General features: G+C 48.2%; 3 protein-coding genes across 4 annotated transcripts in view; 2 read left to right on the forward strand and 1 right to left on the reverse strand.

Annotated features, from left to right (window-relative positions):
• ndrg2 (NDRG family member 2) lies at positions 1 to 9,838 on the forward strand. Its single transcript, XM_019871179.1, has 16 exons — positions 1 to 341; positions 3,781 to 3,866; positions 4,919 to 4,960; positions 5,040 to 5,145; positions 5,240 to 5,360; positions 5,473 to 5,535; positions 5,618 to 5,678; positions 5,746 to 5,832; positions 5,906 to 5,962; positions 6,893 to 6,996; positions 7,081 to 7,119; positions 7,211 to 7,262; positions 7,334 to 7,381; positions 7,456 to 7,491; positions 8,057 to 8,108; positions 8,193 to 9,838. Exons 2-16 carry the CDS (start codon positions 3,792 to 3,794, stop codon positions 8,348 to 8,350), a joined length of 1,101 nt encoding a protein of 366 aa, XP_019726738.1. The 5' UTR covers positions 1 to 341; positions 3,781 to 3,791; the 3' UTR covers positions 8,351 to 9,838.
• Positions 3,661 to 19,713, reverse strand: part of LOC109516536 (retinal guanylyl cyclase 2-like) — a 27,387-nt gene continuing 11,334 nt past the window's right edge. The window contains exon 24 of the mRNA XM_019871173.1: positions 3,661 to 3,731. The gene's annotated coding sequence lies outside the window, so the exon portion shown is untranslated. The remainder of the gene's footprint in view (positions 3,732 to 19,713) is intronic.
• The window catches only part of LOC109516535 (uncharacterized), a 10,134-nt gene continuing 757 nt past the window's right edge, over positions 10,337 to 19,713 (forward strand). The window contains exons 1-32 of one of the 2 annotated variants that reach the window (XM_019871170.1): positions 10,337 to 10,473; positions 10,559 to 10,618; positions 11,573 to 11,638; positions 11,715 to 11,771; positions 11,865 to 11,906; positions 12,061 to 12,087; positions 12,178 to 12,216; positions 12,306 to 13,190; positions 13,271 to 13,372; positions 13,457 to 13,549; positions 13,615 to 13,677; positions 13,757 to 13,816; positions 13,891 to 13,926; positions 14,017 to 14,082; positions 14,646 to 14,690; positions 14,764 to 14,832; positions 14,916 to 14,987; positions 15,065 to 15,151; positions 15,235 to 15,297; positions 15,357 to 15,437; positions 15,543 to 15,653; positions 15,733 to 15,774; positions 15,848 to 15,901; positions 16,006 to 16,098; positions 16,277 to 16,396; positions 16,499 to 16,609; positions 16,683 to 16,722; positions 16,782 to 16,846; positions 17,391 to 17,465; positions 17,544 to 17,583; positions 19,187 to 19,238; positions 19,314 to 19,659. In XM_019871170.1, the coding sequence (XP_019726729.1) occupies positions 10,453 to 10,473; positions 10,559 to 10,618; positions 11,573 to 11,638; positions 11,715 to 11,771; positions 11,865 to 11,906; positions 12,061 to 12,087; positions 12,178 to 12,216; positions 12,306 to 13,190; positions 13,271 to 13,372; positions 13,457 to 13,549; positions 13,615 to 13,677; positions 13,757 to 13,816; positions 13,891 to 13,926; positions 14,017 to 14,082; positions 14,646 to 14,690; positions 14,764 to 14,832; positions 14,916 to 14,987; positions 15,065 to 15,151; positions 15,235 to 15,297; positions 15,357 to 15,437; positions 15,543 to 15,653; positions 15,733 to 15,774; positions 15,848 to 15,901; positions 16,006 to 16,098; positions 16,277 to 16,396; positions 16,499 to 16,609; positions 16,683 to 16,722; positions 16,782 to 16,846; positions 17,391 to 17,465; positions 17,544 to 17,583; positions 19,187 to 19,238; positions 19,314 to 19,659 (3,183 nt within the window). In that variant the 5' untranslated portion in view covers positions 10,337 to 10,452. The remainder of the gene's footprint in view (positions 10,474 to 10,558; positions 10,619 to 11,572; positions 11,639 to 11,714; positions 11,772 to 11,864; positions 11,907 to 12,060; positions 12,088 to 12,177; positions 12,217 to 12,305; positions 13,191 to 13,270; positions 13,373 to 13,456; positions 13,550 to 13,614; positions 13,678 to 13,756; positions 13,817 to 13,890; positions 13,927 to 14,016; positions 14,083 to 14,645; positions 14,691 to 14,763; positions 14,833 to 14,915; positions 14,988 to 15,064; positions 15,152 to 15,234; positions 15,298 to 15,356; positions 15,438 to 15,542; positions 15,654 to 15,732; positions 15,775 to 15,847; positions 15,902 to 16,005; positions 16,099 to 16,276; positions 16,397 to 16,498; positions 16,610 to 16,682; positions 16,723 to 16,781; positions 16,847 to 17,390; positions 17,466 to 17,543; positions 17,584 to 19,186; positions 19,239 to 19,313; positions 19,660 to 19,713) is intronic. The other variant, XM_019871171.1, reaches the window with a different exon arrangement.

Genomic DNA, 19,713 nt, shown 5'->3' on the forward strand with positions numbered 1-19,713 from the left:
GGCGCGCAGTGTTCATGCACGCGCTTACCTCCGTCGAACTACATAATAAACCCACTGTGAGCGCTTTGTGGTGCATGTGAGGACATAGAACTTGCAACCCCCCACAGAGTCCTTTCCATGTCGCCTTTTGATTGACGGGCCCAGCCAGCCAGCCAGCCCCGCCCCCTCCCTCTTTTGCAGAACTCCGTTCCCGCTGGAGAGGCAAACACGAGAGGACCGGAGCGGAAACCATCGCGGACGACTTGAGACACGCTCTATTGGCACCAGAACCCGTGTGGAGCTCGTTGGACAGACTTGGACTTGTTATAAGGCGTTTCGTTAAGGTTGCGCCGCACAAGCAGGTAACACGACCCGGATGTAGTCGCTGTGATCCTGCGCATGAATGAGAACAAACTGGTAGCGCGCGCGCGTGAGAGATATTTGTATATGTATTAATGCATGCCAATGTACCCCCTCCCCCCATGAAACCCTCTTTGTCCAGCTCCCATGTGTGCGTTTATTGACGCGCACACGTGGTTAAGTACCCCTGCGACCCCCGCCCCTTCCACCACCATCATGACAGCTGCAAATAGGTCACTATTGACATTCTCCTCTTGCATGAACTTGAACATTTGAAGTAAACAGCGTGCACGCGCTTGCAGCATCATAAAATTGAGCTCAGCTCCCAGAAGTTATGTTTTTGTTGTAGAAATTTGCTTTAGTGGGTTTTCCAGAGGTGATGGGAGGCATTTTGGAAGAAGTAGGGGGAAGGGGGAAAAGGGGGGTGGACTGTTAGGGCCAGAACACACAATGGTCTTCAATGTCAAATGGGGGTGTGTCTCAGTTGTCCACCTTTTCAGAGCCGGCTGTGAGGGGGAAAAAGAAAAACGCTGCACTTGATTTGGATGAAGGGACACACGCGCGCACGCGTGCACAGACTGTTTTTCAGCAAGCGCGTGCACGCACATTCCGTGAGTCATGCCGCATTTGGAGGCTCTTACACACATATGCACAGCGACTCACCCTCTTACGAAGTGCAGGGGGGACCTTGCTGTTGTTTTACTTTACAGGCCTGCTAACATGGTTGACGAAAGGGGAAAAAAAACTGTGGCCTACTTCTCACCAGGACACTGTTTGACCTTCAGATGACCTGTGCTTTGAAGAGGGAGGGCTGTTTTCTCTTGATAGTGTGGTTGCACCTACCATGTCTAAAGTGAAAAGCAGCACCATTGAAGTTCTATTCACCTCAGTGCTTCTAATTGTTGTCAGGATTTGGGCAAAGAAGAGGTGCGCAGGGGTTGGAGCAAATCCCGATCTCTTGGCTGGATCTGTAGTAACATTTCATCCTGCAAGGTTTGCTCAGCCATTAGCGGCGATCTTGAGGGAAACCGTCACTGGCTTGTGGACCTTTAACACTTTTCATTCTTGACATTGTACCGAACTGCGTGGGGTCGTTTTACTTCCTGCAAAGTCCGTCTTGGGGGTTGCTGTAATTTGAGCTGTTGAAGTTCAGGATTGCCTCTGTCGGTGTTCGGCTTCAGGGAGCCTACGTGAGGAAAGCCGTCTCACTAGAGTCTTGGCTCAGACTTTGTTTGGCATTGGTAGATCAGCAAGTACTCTGGGTGATATGCACAGAGGTATGTATGATGGACTAACAATGCCGCTTACTCGCCGCACCAAGAAATTAAGGCAACGGTGGCCGTCTTGAGTTGCCACTCGCTAAGCGCACTTAACTTGAATGCATCGATTTTACCGCAGCGTTTTCTCATTATTTTTCACTCCCCACGGCAAAAATACCACAGTGTGTGGCATACGGTTGTACCAGTAAGTCTGCGAGAAGCACTACACACACTTTTCATCGGTAAGAATGTGATTATAAATTTTCGCTGATCAGGTATACCTGCGAGGGCTACTCAAAGATTCATCTGCATCATGTTGTCAGAACCATCAACAACAAAATGAAAGTAAAGTCCACGAGGACAACATTGGCTGTGAAATGTAAAACTAACCCTTGTAAGGTCACCATATTTAGATACTCTGAATGGACAGTCGATGCAAACAGTGAAGTTCACTGGTAACTGTTTTCAGCTCAAATCAGACAGTTGTCAGAAAGAGCGGCAACGTAAGATGGCTGCCCTCAGTCCCGAGGGGCTAACTGTTAGTCCATCATCTACAAGTCTGTGGCGATATGGTCTAAAATTCATATCAAGTGTAAAGTGAATCACTTCGCACTGGAAGCGTTTCTGAATGATTTCCTTAAATGTACAATGTAAATATTTCCAGAAAGTATCAGATTTATTCTTCTCTCTGCTCACAGTCTCCATTTCACATGAGCTTAGCGGTTATCGTGGCTTCTCCAGCTCCTTCTATTTTTTTTCCCCAGTAGTTAGTCCTCGTTGTCCTTTAGTGATAGCACTTGTCATCTGATTTGCCGCCACAGAAGCGAGCATTAGTTGCTTAAAGGAAAGGAAGGATAGCATTTAGCCACACCACCTAGCAAACCGTAGCTTGTAGCAGGCGCGTGTTGACATATGCCTGAAGTGGAGCAAGCTAGCTTTGTGCCTAGCATTCCCCCAGTTTGTGAGCAGACGGGAAAGCCGGGAGAATATTCGAGGTGGATGCGTAGATTAAACAAATAAATAAATACATAAAATAAAAAAAAAAAAATGTCAGCTCCGTTTTGACACAGAGGCTGATATGATTGTGTTATCAACAAGTGTTTGTCTACCGAAGGCCAACTGTTTACTGTCTACCGCATCAACCACATATACTGCGCACCCCTCGTGTGTGAGATGTTGTTGTTTGTGCATGTGAGAGCCACGGGCCTGGAGGGGGGGGTTGCTTGGGGTGCTCAATGCTTCTCCCGCTGGCTGGCATCCAGATGCTAGCGGGCCACAAAGCTGCTCTGTTCTCAGTCCTAACTGCCTATTAATAGTCCAATTTCCTGCACCGTTCTCAGGAACGCTCCGATTGTGAATCAGCCGCCGGTACGTTAGAAGTGTCAGAAAATAAACCCTTTGGCATCCTGCTGGCAAATACGACCCATTGAAACCATGATCGATTCCTTGCCATGGTGTCCCACATCTCCTAGTGACAGGGGTTGGCACCATGATGGCAAACATTACCGGCCTGGTATTGGTTTTCCATGCGGAAGAAAATAAACAAGCTGTTTTTTTTAAACCCCCGGTCTATGTAACTCCCGGGAGGCGGACTTGTGTGTGACTGCTTTTACTCTCTTGCCAGTGTGTGTGGCCCGAGTGTCCCCATAGCAAACTGTAGAGAAGAGAATGCGGGCTCTACGCAGCAGAACCGCTCACTGGCTCCGCCGTGTTGTGAGCGTTAGGCCGATTAAAACGTGACAGGATGTAAGGGGGAGCCGATTAGACAGAAGATCTGCGTTATCAGTGTGGTCATATGACCACCATCTTGCACGTCTGGCCGCACATCTTCACAAATTGCACGTCTGCCTGCGCAACTCATGATACGTCCAATTTAGCAGACATAGAGCTCAAGCCGCTCGAAAAAGGGTCACATCAACAATCCAAATCATGTCAAGTCTTGACAAGGACCTTGATCATTCCCCAAAACCTTTTCTTTTCATCTCTGCTTGGCGCTAATCACTAATTGACTTTCATGAGCCCCCACAGGAACTCTGCAACACATACTGTGTGCGTGTGTGTGTGTGTGTGTGTGTGTGTGTGTGTGTGTGTGTGTGTGTGTGTGTGTGTGTGTGTGTGTGTGCGTGTGCGTGTGTGTGTTTAGCAGCACATTTTGACGTTTTGGTGTCTTCTGCTTGGCCAGGACGAATCGCCATGACAACGGAGATGCAAGAGATCACCATCACGGAGGACAAACCGCTGCTCACTGGTCAGGCCGACTCCAGCAAGGTCAGAGAGGACACACGCACGCGTGAGCGCACTGTACATGCTGCGTGGCATTTCAATAAGCTGCCACGCTTTTGTGTGGTATCATCCTAGAGGACATTAAGTGCGCGTGTGCGTGTGCGTGTGTGTGCGTGTGTGTGTGTGTGTGTGTGTGTGTGTGTGTGTTTGATTCACACAAATGTGCTGCAGTGCTGGCTGGCTGTGATGCAGCTGGTTTGACGTCAAAGCCCTGGGGGAGTTGTGTTGGAGGGGGTTGGGGGTGGGGGTCTTTTCGGTATTGCTTGATGCTTTGTAACCTCTCGCTATTGACTCCCGGTGGCAAAAGATGGAAGTACAACCAGTCAGAATACAGCAGTGCCTTGTCCATTTGTTCCGAGACTCCGAGACCACACTTGTGACTCAAAACACTCGTATCTCGTCTTTCCCCATTGAAATAAATGGCAGTGGATTAATCTGTTCTCGCCCTTCAATAAAACACCAAGGCATATTTCACTGTGTTTTTATTTCAGATAAATAGCACTCTGCAATATTGTACTTTATGCAAACCAGCAGTACTAATAGCATAACTAAGTAGAAATTAAAGAATAACGTTTGAATTCTAATGAATTCAATGTCCAGCACCTTCTGGACTTGGCCACTAGAGTGCAGTATAATTCAAATATTAAACTCAGTAAACTGCAGTCATCTCGGTCAATAACACAACAACATTGTAGCTAGTTTTGTTCGACTCTCTATGGCGTTAGCATATTTTGTGTAAGGCAAACTTCTGTCGTTTTTTGGACTACACAACTTCTGGCATTTAACGTCAACTGGGGCCGGTTGGTCTGTTCACAACTGTTCACTCTCTGTCTAATTTCTGCTTGGTGTGAAATGAGTTGCATTGAGTTGGCTGCCACCATCCGGAGCCCAACTGATGAATAGCTTCAAATTTTGGCTCGCAGCAAAAAAGCCAACCGGGTGTCAGCGCGTTTCGAGAAAAACGTGTTACTTGGGCCAAAGGGAAGTTCAGGTGCCCCCCTGTACAGATACTTTTGTCTTTCTGTGATTTCCATCAGGATGCTGAGCTGGCAGCCAGGATCCTCCTGGACCAGGGCCAGGTGAGAATGCCACACGCCATGATCATAACGTGCGACGAGGCGCAGGACGAACATGAACTCTTGTGCGTCCGTTTTTCAGGAGCATAGCGTGGAGACCCCTCACGGCGTCCTGCACGTGACGCTGCACGGCACACGGAACAGCCGCCGGCCCGCCATCCTCACCTTCCACGATGTCGGCTTGGACAGTGCGTCGCTCACTCGTTGCCGCTGCTGTTTTTTGATATATATTTTTTTTAAGTGGCCGCGCTCACTGTTCACGCCTCTCTCTGCCTTTGGCAGGCAAGAGCTGCTTCTTGCCGTTATTCAAGTTTGAGGAGATGCAAGAGATCGTCAAGAATTTTACCCTGATCCACATCGATGCCCCGGGTCAAGAGGATGGGGCACCTATTTACCCGGCGGGGTGAGCTCACGTTCACGTTTGTCTTCACGTGAACTTGAATTCTGTCATTTTCACGGGATCGTTTCTTTTCTAGAAGCTCGTTTGTGATTCCGTTTTTGACCTATCCCAACAGCTACCAGTACCCATCCATGGAGACCATCGCAGAGATGATTCCTGCCGTCCTGCAGTTCTTCAAGTAAGTCCAAAAACAAGCAGAGCCCGCCACGGCTAGCTCGCTAAGGTGTCGGCGCGTTAACGTGGGCCTCGTCATCCCGCAGCTTCCGTACCGTCATCGGAGTGGGCGTGGGCGCCGGGGCATACATCTTGACGAAATTCACGGTGAGCGTCGAGGGCCGATCCCCTTTAAAGGGCCGTTGCATCATTCTGTCTTTCTGTCTGTGCGCAGCTCGCAAATCCAGAATCTGTGGAAGGTTTGGTTCTGGTCAATATTGACACAAACGCCAGAGGCTGGATGGACTGGGCGGCTCAAAAGGTAACTCATGATGGTTCGTGGTGTTGTTTCGCTCCGTGTTGGCAGTGGTGAACTATTCAATCGATGTCTGCAGCTCAGCTCTGTGACTTCTTCGCTCACGGAACAGATCATGTCGCACCTCTTCAGCCAGGTGCGTCTTATTCAGAAACACACACGCTCACACTGGGCCTCGTTCACAAACAGCCCGCACGTATCAATGTTTGGCTCACGCATTTTTGATTTGTGAATATGTTCTGTTCGATTCCCTGTCCATCGCAGTCTTTGGTACGCATACTAGTTGAATCCAGTTCAGACTGTGGAGTTACACATTGTCAAGTGGGTTTGGATAAGTCGCCCCCCTGGGTGTGGTGGCTAAGGCAGTGGAAGAATGGGGATCATTTTGGAGATAGGGCACCTTCTTCCGCATCTGTCAGAAAAGGCTCCGCAACTTGTTGACATTCGATGTTGGAGCACACAAGATACTCCTCAGGAATTCCAACAATCTACCGCCGGGGGTCGGCAACCTGCGGCTCTGGAGCCGCATGTGGGTCTTTAGCGCCGCCCTAGTGGGCTCCCTGGAAATTTTTCAAAAATGTTTGAAAATGGAAAAAAAGTGCGTCCGGTAACGGGTCGATCGCGGCAGGTTGGTTGATCGAAAAGTAGATCTTAGGTCAACAAAGATTGGGCCCCCCCCCTGCTCTACAGGATGCACTGCAGGGGAAAAAAACATGAAATCATGAAGGCTTATTGTGTATTTGTAGCCAACTTAGTCATTTTGATAATAGGCTAATATAGCTCACATAGATACATATAGCATGTGTTGCCTTCATTGTAAGGCTTATATAAGGCATTTAATTTTGGGGTCCTCAGGTGATAGCCCATGTGATTTATTTATTTATTTTTTTGACAACCACACCATCCATCCAGCTGCCATTGTCTTTGTCTCCTCCTCTGACACGCTAACCTCAATTTCCGTTTTTTTTTTTCTTTTGTTCATTTTGGGCACCGTCCTCTCACAACCCCAAATTGGTGCGCGTTTGTGTATCATCCGCCCAATTGTGTATCGCGTGGTCCCCTTCAGGAGGAGCTGTCATCCAACGCAGATGTGGTGCAGTTTCACAGAGAGCGCATCAACAAAGCACCTCACCTGCTCAACATAGAACTCTTCTGGAAAACCTACAACAGGTCATCTGACACAACACACACACACACACACAAATGCAAAGCCAAATGGCACCCACAGCAATCACATCTTCTTTATCCTCACAGCCGCAGAGATTTGAACCTGGACCGCAGTAGCACCTTCAAGTACCGTTTTTATTATTATGACCTAATCCAAGTCATCTAATTTCTCCTGATGATGATGATGCTGAATGTTTTTCTCTGTGTGGCCACTCAGGTGTCCCGTCATGTTGGTGGTGGGGGACCAAGCGCCGTACGAGGACGCCGCCGTAAGTGCAGCGAGCAGCATGCCGTCTCCTCGATCCGCTTGCGCTTCTCATGGTTGTTTGTCACTCGACAGGTGGAATGCAACAGCAAACTGGATCCCACCACCACTTCCTTCCTCAAGGTGATTTTCTTGCTTTCCTTCTCTCCCACCGTCGTCATCTTAAAAATTTTTCGCACCGTCGCTTGTTTCCTCAGATGGCGGACGCCGGCGGCCTCCCTCAGCTCACTCAGGTAAATGAAATCAAATTCAAAATGTCACGACAGTGGTGCCTTGAGATGAGACTTTCCACGCTCCTAACTCAAAACGTTTGTATCTCAAATCATCTTTCCCTATTGAAATGAATTAAAAGGCCATTCCATTCCAGCTCCGCCCCCCCCAAAAAAAACCCATACATTTTTGTTTTTTTGTTTTTGTTTTGTGAGATGTTTCCTTCTTCCTAGCGGGGGGAATGACAGAAAATAATTGAGAAGCACTGCGCTAAGCGGACTTTCCCACAAAGAAAAACTGTGGTTGTTTCCAAACACGCGTAATTATGTGGTTTCTGTTTTGTTTGGGAGTACATGTCAGCTGGGAGTGGCATTCGAGAGCTTGAAGCTTCTTTTTTTATTTGTGAACTGTTGGCTGTTTGCCAAACTGCATTGAGTTCCCGGACAGCACATGGTGTTCGCAATCATCCAAATTACGACTTGTATCCGTAAATACTTGCGTTGCTTGCATCTCACGGCACCTCTGTACTTCCTGTTCCGACGATGGGTGAAAAACGCCCATTTGATGGGAGAATCTTTACCTCTGCAGCCTGCAAAATTGACCGAGGCTTTCAAGTACTTCATCCAGGGAATGGGCTACAGTAAGTGAGCGCCGGGCACTTTCTTTCTGACCGCGTGTGCCACGTGCGCGCTCTAACCTGCCCGCCTGGCCTCTGCGCCCACAGTGGCTTCATCTTGCATGACCCGCCTGTCCCGTTCACGCACCACCTCGCTGTCGTCCTCGTACTCCATGGAAGGCTCGCGCTCGCGCACGCTGTCCCAGGGCTCGCAGGGGGGGCAGATGCCGCCCAGCCCCTCACAGACCATGGAGGTGTCCTGCTGAAGAGAAGGTGGGGGCGGACGGGGGAAGAAAGCCAAGAGAGACGGAAAAAAGTCGAGACTGATGTGTTCCCATTATTGTCACCACAATTCCCGTCATTCCCCAGCTAAGCAGGAAAAAAAAAGTGTAAAGGGAAAAGGGGCAAACATCTGTCGTCCATATCCTCGCATCCCCGTTGTTCAAAAGGAAAGAAAAGATTCTTTGTGAAGAGAGGGAGGTGGGCACAACGCGGCGCCCCTCCAGCTCTGTTGTTAGCCCTTTAATTTAGCACAAGTATGTGGTCGCTAGAGGCCCTAACTCATAGTAATAGTCCTAAAAAGAAGCTGACAACTGATGTGTTGTACACAAAAGGTAGCCTATAGCAGAGATTATGTGTCTGGACAACCTTCCGAACTACTTGTTCTTTTCGACTCCCGCGCCCATTTTATGTTAGCATAATTGTGTTGTCAGGTTGTTATGTCTTCCAGCCTCCGTTTGCCGTTTTTTGTTAGCATCTGAGGAGATGGACAGGGAGTTTTTTTTTTTTTTTGGTGGTGGGGGGGTAATTGTTTTGGCTTTTTAATGCCGCTCGTTCGTCCAATGACTACTTGTAACATGCGAGTGCACGTGGCGTCAGACTGCAAACGTTGAAGACGCCAGTCGCTCGAAGAGTGCTTCCGGTTTCCTCAGCGCTGTGTCCAGGATGCACGGTGACGTCGCTACGTAGCACCAGGCAGAGCGTTCAGAAGGGATCACTGTGTTAATCTTGGTTTTTAAACTCTCTCGAACCCTCAGATCCCTCTTAACTAAACCCAGCCGCCATACTTGAGTTTATATGCGTTCAAAGAGACTCCACACAGCCTCCATGTTGTTAAGAAAGTGCTGTACCGCTAAAATGTCACTGCCAGCAATAAGATAAGACACTTAAAAGAAAAAAAAGTGAACGACAACCAGTTCGTATTCTTTAATTGGTTATACATTTCAATCCTTTCTCACAGGCAACTGGAGTTAAAATATCTATAGTGTCGTGAGCTTTCTTAAAAAAATCTAGCGGAGAAGAACGTCACAGGAGGAAATGAAAGCTAAAGCACTGCCAGGAGGACCGTAAGGGATGTGTTCGACAAACGTAGGTGGACTGAACCGGACACGTAATTGATTTAAAAAAAAAAAAAAAAGTATGAAGAAGAATTACAATGTTGAACGTGCCAGCCAAAGTGAAGGCAAAGAAAGTGAAGCGTAAAAGGGAAACTGAGCAGCTCTCACGTGAGGATTTAAAAATAAAATGGAGGTGTGACGTTTTGTCCATTTTCTTTCCTAATTGCGTGTCTCATCTTTTGTGTGAATCTTTCCCCAAATGCTCACTTAGTCAACCGAGTGTTATTTTACTCATTATTGTTTTTGCTTTAGGCAAAGTCATGTAATAAACTTTGAAAAGAAAATGCAATCCCATTTAATTGTGTGACAAAAATGTTTGTGTAACATAATGAGACATGAATAAAACCTTACAAAGAGCTTCTTGCGTCTTTGAAAGTGTCAACATACTTTTTGAATCATTCATGAATCATTCAAATTCAATTGTCAATCCATGCACGTGCCTGAAAGCAGCATTCGCACTGATTTGACCATTTGACTATAAAGTTTGTGTTTATCTTAAATTGAATTGAATTTTAAAATGGGGTGGAGGTGGGTCATTGCGAAAGAGCAGCAGGGCGAGGACAACCGGTCGGTTCGCATTGTGATCTTCCAGACTGGCTTGGTGACGAAGACGATGCAGACACCTGTGTCAAGTAAATTTAGTCAGATACAAACCGGAAAATGTCACTAAACTTTAATTTGCAGCATGGACAACACAAGAATAGAAAATCTCGGGAGCTGCAAACCGGGCAAAAAAAAGAAGTTTCTAATCTTTATGTTGTCACTTTCTAAATTTGAGTGAAAGCAGCACTTTAGCACCTGTTATGAATCCTTTTTGTCCGCGCCCCTGGATCAGACTGTTACTCTGAAAGTCACATAGCGGATGTGGCGTTCTCAACATGGAGACTTGACACAGGTGCGTTCAACAGCTGGATGATGATGATAAGCAAAAACAGTCGAAGAAACTAGCAGAAAGCGAGCAAAAGGGCAACATGAGAGCCGTTGTGAGCACGGTAAGTGGCGCACAACCTGACACAAATTCTCATGCTGACTTTTATTCTTGTTAAGAGTTTGGTCTGGTTTCAATGTCCAAATTAGGAGGGCCAGGAGGGGGCGAAGGACGAGCAAGGGGAGAGCGACACCATCCAAAGGCGACCCGTAAATCTTTTTATTTTTCATTTTTTAGGATTGTTGTCATCCAACAAAAAACATGTCACGGAAAGCGTATGTTTTGCATTGTCATTCCTGATCACGTGACACCATCCTTTCAACGCGCTGTTTCCTAAAACCTTAAACTCACCTTTGTTATATCTTCTCCTTTCTAAACTAACTTTTATATGCTATCATGGGTCGGCTACTTTTACATCACTGAGCAGAGATAAAAATTAATCTGGCACACATGCTGTATTTAACATCATTATTGTTATATATTGAAGTAGAACTAGTCGCCTGGGAAATTTCGAACAATTATTGAGGCAAGGCATTCATTTTACATTACAAAGAGGAAGTATGTCAAATGAAGTGATGATAATTTTGTTTCGCTTTGACTTATTGTGTTGAATGAATGAGTTAGTTGACACGAAGGTTAACTGGACCTTATGTGATAAATTGATGGCAATAGATGAGCAAGATGAATAACAAAAAAATCTGGCCAAGTGAATTTAGATCATTTCCTGCAGCGCCGCTGATGAACATTTTTAAAACAAAAACAAATTTAACCCTGGAGAACCCAACCACCTTTTTCTTCTTTGGAAAATGATGAATTATACATTAAATGACTGCTACATGTTCACTGAACACCAAAATATATGTTTTTCTAAATATTTCATGCTTTAATCCTAATTTAGGATTCAGGCCAAATTTGACTCTTTGGGATTTAAGGGGAGCATTTGAGTAGCAGAATTTATAGGGGGCCAAATTTGACCCCGTGGGTTCCCCAGGGTTAAAAAAATGAAACTAAAATACAAATGTTGTGCTTATTAATTCAATTAAAACATATTTTACATAATTTCACCTTTTAACCTAAATGTTTGAAAGAGACCCGATTTGCTTGGCACGGCACTTCTTGTCTCCTGTTGCTTGGCTTGTCAAGTGATTGTTTGCCTTTTGCAGAGTATTGTGGTGCTGCAAAACATGCTCAAGAAAATCCCTCAAAGCCCGTTCGTCAATACGCAGCAGGTATTTATCACTTTGGCGCCGTCCCGTTTGCCGTGACAACGGGACTTCAATCATCCCGTACGTCCGTCCTCCTCAGAGCGTCATTCCGTCGCCCTCCAGCGGGTCGCCTGCGAGCGCTTCGAGAAGCAACCGAGTGAGAGAAGCTTTTAAAATGATAGCGTATGCACACTGGGAATTGGGAGCGGGGGTGGACAATTTTTATTTGTTTATTTCTTTATTTTTATAGGACGTCTTTCTGAATGTGACCACTGACAGTCAGCTGTCACAGGTGAGGTCCAAATTGTTTGTTCGCCGCTCGCCGCCTCCGCCCGATCGCATCCACGCCCTTTTTTTTTTCTGGGTCTCACCTTTACTCACAATTTCTGACGTGCACAACCAGTTTGCGCGTCGCCTCTTGTTAACGTGCGGCTTTCGTGTTACAGGATGCAGCACAGCGGCCGAACCCTCAGGTGATGGACACCCCCCCCCGTCCCACAAGTCATAACGTTTGAAATGAACCACATCCTATTCAAAATGCTTTCTTATTTTATTCTCTGCAGCCTGTGGCAAGCACGAACCCATTTTATTCCTATCAATTGGTATGGACCGGCAGCATTCCTTTTTTATCAGTTTCTCGACAGTTGGCTCACGTCATATCTTTTTTTTTTTTTTGCACTTGTCACATTAGGAGTCCAGGCACAAGTACGACACCAGCGAGGATGTCGGACGAAAACCGTGGCAGGAAGCGCGGGCGGCGAGCGACTTCGTTCCTCTGCCTGAATTCCATCGTTCTCCGTTGGATTGGCAGGAAAATGGAGCCTCGGGGTCTGAAGGCCACAAGGACTCGGGCCACAGCTTGAGCTCAAACCACCTGCCGGATGACATTTTCACATCCCAAATCGGGCAGTATCAGAACACGAGTCGGAGCTCGGCAGAAAGCCATCCCGAGAACTTGTTCAAGAACCTGCTGTCAAAGAGCTCCAGCCAGCGGGACCTTTTACAAGATTCACCCGAGGATTTTAGCCTCAAGGCGCCTTCAGGGAAAGTCTCGGAGAAGTCTGACGGCCTTTTTGCGGATCCGTTTCGGCCTTCTTCCAACACGGCGGAGGATCTGTTCGGCTCGCCGGGGGATCCAGCGGGGAATCCGTTTTACTCTTCCTCAAGCACTGCGTCGCATTCGTTTCAGGCGAACGGAGGAAAATTCTCGCACGATGACAAACTCGCTTATTCAGGATTATCCGGATCTGATTTGGATGTATTCTCCCCTTCTTCGAATTTCTCGAGCTCCATCGTAAAGGAACTCTTCGGAGACGGCGGCAGCGCAAGCGATCTGTTTAATCCGGAGGCGCCCAACAGCGGGGACGTTTTCGGAAGCCTTCCCAGGAGCGGGTTCACCAAATCGACGTCGGACCTCTCGGAACAGACCGTCCGATCGACGTATTCCGACGCCCCACGCGACGTCGTGCTCACCACTCCGCAAGGAAGCAAACACGGCATCCTCCAGCCAACGCCCTTCAGTCAGGCCCAGAAACTGAGCGCGTCGTCAGACTCTTCCCCCACCGAGTCGAATCATGTGTGTAGCGTCTGCCGTTTTGCAATTCGAAGTTGGGTGGCTTCGTTCTAAATGTCTCCTTGGGCATCACGCCGCACCAGGTGACGCTCACCAGGCGCCCGCCGAAGCCGCTTCCTCGTTCCAGACCTCCCAGGTTGGAGAAGCCCCCCGTGCCGGATAAGTCCCGCAAGCCAGCCTATATCGTAAAAAACCGCCTTCGCCTCCGTCAGCGTAACAAGCCGGCTGTGATTCGCTAAACCGCGAGTCATCGTCTTCCACTCGTCCAGGTCGAGCCGGAGACAAGCGGGCCGCCGAAACCTCCTCCAAAACCCGTCAAAACGCGCCCCGTTTCATTCGCCGGCGCCGCCGCCAAGCCGCAGGTGTGCCACGTAAGCTTGGGAGTCGATATTTCGATCCCGGCTGATTATCTTTGTGTGTCTTTTAGGACGGGAAAGCGCTCGATAAGGAGCATTGCGACATCTTTGAGGACATCCTGCTGATTGGACAGGTGGGGCTCCGAATCTTGATCGCAGCCTTTCCCCCCCGAGTTGTTTTCTCGACCCAACAAGTGGAGTATGTCTCGACAGGAAAAGTGTGTGGAAGACTGGCCGGAAGACAGTCCTCAGTTCCACCCCGACTTCAAACCAGTAAGCCAACAAACGACTGCCACCTTTTCACCGCTTTGCACGTCTCTCCCAATGTTTGTGTTTTGTCTTCCCAGTCTGGAAAATTTCGACTGCGCCGCGAATCCCTGACGGTGAGTGACGATTTTGTCCTTTTTTTTGGTGGGGTGGGGGCATTAGTGGAGATCAAAAGGAAGGCAACCAAGCGGCGCTTCTCCTTTCAGGTCACGCAGATCTCTGAGGAAGGAGCGACAGGAGAGAATCGGGATGATTTCGGAGTACACGCCAAGGTCATCCCATTGCCATTTGTGCGCTTTCAGATTCCGATTGAGAATTTTTTTCGCGGTCCCTGAAGAGCAATTCAGTTTTACAGTCAGGTCGGTTATTTGCGTTTGCGCAAAGCCAGGGGAAGTCTGACACTGGCCGCCCTGGAACTCGGCATCCGAAAAACTCGTTGGAGCTTTACGGTCTTCGGGTTTTTCAAAGTCTTCGGGCAAGAGATCATGAGGCTCAACACCCTGAAATCAGTACAGGAAAAGCTTCATCGCTCGGAAGCATCTGCTGAATCCAAATTTCGTGCATGCTGAGGTTCAGCGCGGTTCTCCACAGAGAGACTTTCCCTTGTTTTTGCGATTTACAGGGTTGGTGTTTTCATCAGCCTTCCGCTGTGTGGTTTGTCAAGAACAGATCCCGTTTCCGGAAACTTTTCCAATGGATAGTGAAAATTCTACAGTGTTGTGTTGGAGCAGTTAAAAAAAAAAAAAAGACGCAAACGGATTCTCTGTCTTGCTTGCTTTCCGATGCCAACACTTGAACGTGAATTTCGCGCTCATTGTGTGAACATCTTCCACAGAAGAAGGACCGGAAGTTTTTGTTGTTGTCCCGAGGAGCCTCAAAGGTACAAAAAAAAAAACGGCTAAAGGTGAGAATGTCAGCACTGTATTTGCGCTTACAAAGACGTTGCTCACTAGGACAAACTGTCTGATGACATGAAAGATGGCCGCAGCTGGACTTTACCTTCTCAAGGGAAATCCTCAAAGGTAAGCGGCGGCAATCAGTCCAAGTGAGATGAGAAGAAGGAGCATCCTTCACACATCTTCGTTCTTGCTTTTACCCCGCTCAGGAAAATTTCTACGACATGAACTACCCGACAGGGAAGAGGGAAGACGGAGAGCAAAGTTGGTCTGACGGCAAAGTAAGATTTTTCTTGTACCCTTCGATCCTCTTTTTTTTTTTTTCTTTCCACTCCCGTCATCTCTTTTTGTTCCAAAGAAAAAGCCCCTGAAGAACAAAGTCAACCAGCTGCTGAGGCGCGCATCCACCAGCCTCGTCCAGCGACAACCGGCTCCGGCGAGCAAGGTAAAGGCGGAGACGGGAAAGCACGTGGCCGCGTCGGCCGGCCGGCCGCGCTCACCCGCTTTGCTTCTCCCGTCATCCGACAGGACGACGACTTCCTTCAGAAACGGATGAACATGAAGGAATCTGCTCTCAGATGGCACTCCCAGGTATCGACGTTTCATGATTGGCATCCCATACGTCGCTCTCACGGCGCTCTCCTCCGCAGGAGGCCATGTTTGATTCCAGCAAAGGCGAGGAAGAAGAGGCGGCGCGAGCGCAGCTGGACGAGGCCGACGCCTTCGCCGGCGTAAGTCCCTTTTTTTTTCTTTTTTTAACCTGAGACCCTCTTCTAGAAGTCGGCGTGTTTAGCCATTGCTAATGTGCCCCTCCCCCCCCTCACACCGTCCTCCAGAAAGGCAAAAAGAAAATGAAAAAGAAGTTTGCGCATCTCAAAGGATTGACAAATTCTCAGGAAGAGCAGCCGCAGGGGGCGCATGGATACACACCTCGCAAGGACTCAAAGGTTCCCGTCGGAAATGGAGTGTGTGCGATGATGTAAGAAGGTGATGGACGGTGTTGCGTGTTTTGATTTCCCCCCCCAGGACAGAGAAGAGCAGTTTTTCGCTGGTGCCGACATGTGGCAGGTACGGTCACGCACTCGCATGCGCTCTTACTTTTTGACTGAGGTGAATGTTGTTCCCCCCCACCCCCCACCAGGAGCACGGCCTGGAGAATGTGGATGAGCTCAAGGGGCTTCACTCCAGCAGCCAGGTAGATCTTTTTTCTTTTTTTTTTCAATATCTGAAGACAATTAAGTATGTGATGGCTTATGACTAAAAGAAAGTGCAACTTTTTTTTTTTTTTTGTGGAAAAAGGAGGACGTGCCTTTCTTTCATCCCCAACAAAACAGCTTCCCGGCAGAGCAGCTCGATTATGAAGCGCCCAATGCAGCAGATGCCTACGCAGCGGTTTGTTTGCTTGTTCGAAATCCCCATTGACCTTTTCTTTGTTTATTTCAGTCATTCTTGATCAGACGTTCGAGTAAATGACATGCACGCAATGTCACAACGTCGTCCTCCATCTTGGTTTCTGTTGAGGAAAATATTCCATCTTAAGATTCCCCCCCTCCTGCCCCCTGCTTTTTAGAAAAAGAACAAGTTCAAGGCCCCGGTGCCTTTGCCCCGCAAACCAAAGCCAAGCCTCGGTTCACCTGCACCGGTGGAGGCGCTGATATTTGGCGACGCTACTTTTGCACCCACGTCCGGTGTACGTATCTTTTCGATTTGGTGTTTGTCGAATGAGCCGCGGGAGCTTCGGCTTCAATTCCAATGATTGGTTGGTTGGTTGATTGATTGATTGAACTCTCAGCAGGCGGACAACTGGTCAGATGAGGACGACGATGCTTTGAGCGAAAGACAACATGGAGATCCCGTAGTGGACTACTACTACAAACAGGACGAGCTGGTCCTTCAGAAACCGGTAATGCGGATGGACAGGATCACTTTTTTGGGGGTGGCATCGCACTCACCACACTCTTACTCTTCCCTGGCAGAAAAAGTTGAAGCGCAAGCCGTTCCGAAAGCACAAATCAATCGCGAGCGGCATGAGCATCACTTTTGAATCGCGCGTCTTTCTAATTGCGTCTCTTGGCAGAACAAAGTGTGGGAAGGCGCCGTGGAGGAAGTGCCAATCAACCACCTGTCAGAGGCGGCGCAGGTCAGTCGTTCCGCTCACCTGATTTTGACATTTCGAGAGAGAAAAGATCGTTAAGCGTGTGGAATGTAAACACAAGAAGTTTGTGTTTTTTCCGTCTCTGTCAGCTGGCACGGTGGCATTAGCGCTCATCGTCTGTCACGGAGCGTCTTGTCTTCTCGGCTCTCGACGGGTGGACGTTTTTTTTTCCCCTGCTCGACTTGTTAGATTTCTTTGTTCTGTCTCCCTCTGTTGGTCATTTTTTTAAAACGTCTTCTGGACAGGTTGCACTGTTACCTCATTCAGTACCAGCCAATTCTAGACCACGTCTGAAAAGACGTTTAAAAACGTCTTTGGGAGTGAATGAGTTTTAATTGAATTTCGTTGCTCTGCATTCGTGCATGTTAAGTGATAATAAATTCTCACGCCGGGTCCATTCCCTTTTTATTCCAGGCCGAGTGGCTAGCGGCGCAGAGGGACGAGCGCGTGGTGGCGGGTCTGGAATACATTCGTGCATGTTAAAGTGACACTACATTTTCACGCCGGGTCCGTTCCCTTTTTATTCCAGGCCGAGTGGCTAGCGGCACAGAGGGACGAGCGCGTGGTGGCGGGTCTGGAATACGGCGAGGGAGACGGTGACGGGGTCAGTGCGTTGACGATGTGACTCGCGGCTCGAGCATGTTGTTGTTGTTGTCGTCTCATTGTCTTTCTTTTGTCGCAGGACACGGACAGCTTGATGGAGTGGTGGTACACAGTCGAAAGTGAGTCACGGTATTAATATAAAAAATAAAAAAAATCAATCAAAAGGTTGCAAGGCCAAAAGATGAAAACACAGGCACAGTCTACTCTGAAAAAATGCTTTTACGTTTTTCTCCCTCAGAAGTGGTTTTTGCCTGGCGTTTTGTAAAGTAGTGATCCAAGGATGTTTGCTCTTGTCGGCTTTTAACAATCCTTCGAAAAAGAAAGTGAGTCACGGTATTAATAGAAAAAATAAAAAAAATCAATCAAAAGGTTGCAAGGGAGAAAGATGAAAACACAGGCACAGCCTACACTGAAAAAATGCTTTTATATTTTTCTCCCTCAGAAGTGGTCTTTGCCTGGCGTTTTGTAAAGTAGTGATCCAAGGACGTTTGCTCTTGTCGGCTTTTAACAATCCTTCGAAAATGTCCAAGGCAAACATCAGCATAGTGAGCGATCGCCCGACTGGTGAAAACTTTTTCTGGGTGATTCGCATTTACGTCAAACTATCACACCAACTCATGGCCCGAGGGGCGAATGACAAGGACGCTGCATCAACACATAGACACATATGGTAGAGGTTCCTCTTAGCCAATGGGATGCCAGGATGATGATCGGTAGTAGCCAATGGCAGAGCAGCTCTAAGTATGTTGTGTTCAGGAAACTCGGAGCTGCGACAAGCATGCCACACTGTATTTTTACCTTTCGTATGTTGAAATTTCTTTCGTTAAAAAGAGGCAATATTTTTCCGTTGAGGCGTTTCGTAACTTGAAAGTTTCATATGAAGAGACGTTAATTGGCCAGGTGCAGTCATACCTCGGTTTTCGAGCATAATCCGTTCCATGTTTCGTAACTTGAAAGTTTCGTATGGAGAGACGTTAATTGGCCAGGTACAGTCATACCTCGGTTTTCGAGCATAATCCGTTCCAGAAGGCTGTTCGAAAACCGATTTGTTCGAAAACCGAAACCACGCTCTTTTAAAAAAAAATAAAAAATCTTTATTGAACACGTCTGCTGACAATGGAACACGACACGAGAAAGCGTCACTTCCTTGTGTAAGGAAGGCGAGAGGAGTCAAGTGGCGCATTCAAGTGCGCTCAGTTTGGTCGAGAACCGATTTTCCGTCGTACTCCGAGGCATAAAATACTCAAAATATTTGGTCGAAAATCAATTTGGTCGAGAACAAAGACGTTCGAAAACCGAGGTTTGACTGTATGTCCAAACATACAATTTGTCTCTGCCAAATGCTGAGTAATTTCAAAGAGCACGAGTATACATTGAGTACCGAAACGCAAATCCATCAAGTCATGTCGATTTTGAACGTCTCCACTCCCCCTGAAAACCAAGTTAGGTGGAATTGGCGACCCGCGTGAGATAAGCAGTACAGAACACGGACCGATGTGTGTTTGTTGATGTTGATTAGCAAGGGGAAAGAAGCTCTTGGAGTGTCCGCTGGTGCTAGTGTGCATCTTTTCGCCGACTCATCCGTCCAAAAGAAGGGACCGCATGGTTGTCCCAACCCCACAAGAGCCCTCCGCATTTTTTCCCCAACATCAGAACACGTTTGTCCATTGAGTGGCGATTGTCAGATGTTGATCTCTGGTCTGTCCCCGGGTTGTTTTCCAGAGTGGGACGAGGTGCCATCGGACGAAGAGACCAAACAGCGCGACGATTCCGAGTAGGTGCTTCCGAGCATTCCGGCCTCCATTTTTCCGCAACTTGGCGGCTGACAAACCATTTCCCCCACCGCCAGGTCCTTCACCGTTTTGGCCGACAAGGTGAACCGAGGCCTGCAGGTGTTCAACAAAGTTTTCATGGAGCGCGCCGAGGTCTTCTGGCAGCACGTGGTGAAGCTCCACGCCCTGGCGGACCACCTCAGCACCTTCCACCAGAAAGCCAAAGCGGCCGGCATCACGGGCAGCACCACGGCGGCCGTCGGCGGCGTCACGGCCATCGCCGGCTTGGCCTTGGCGCCGTTCACCTTTGGCGCCTCGCTCATCGTCACGGCGGTCGGGGTGGGCGTGGCCACCGCCGGAGGGATCACTTCGGCCTCCGCCAGCATCTCGGATAACGTCAACATCATGCAGGAGCGCAAGAAGGTAAATGCCACGCAAAGAAGAGCTTTTCTTCCGCATTCCGTGACGTCTATGAGG

The sequence above is a fragment of the Hippocampus comes genome, unplaced genomic scaffold, assembly GCF_001891065.2.
Source record: "Hippocampus comes isolate QL1 unplaced genomic scaffold, H_comes_QL1_v1.1 scaffold83, whole genome shotgun sequence".
NCBI lineage: Eukaryota > Metazoa > Chordata > Actinopteri > Syngnathiformes > Syngnathidae > Hippocampus > Hippocampus comes.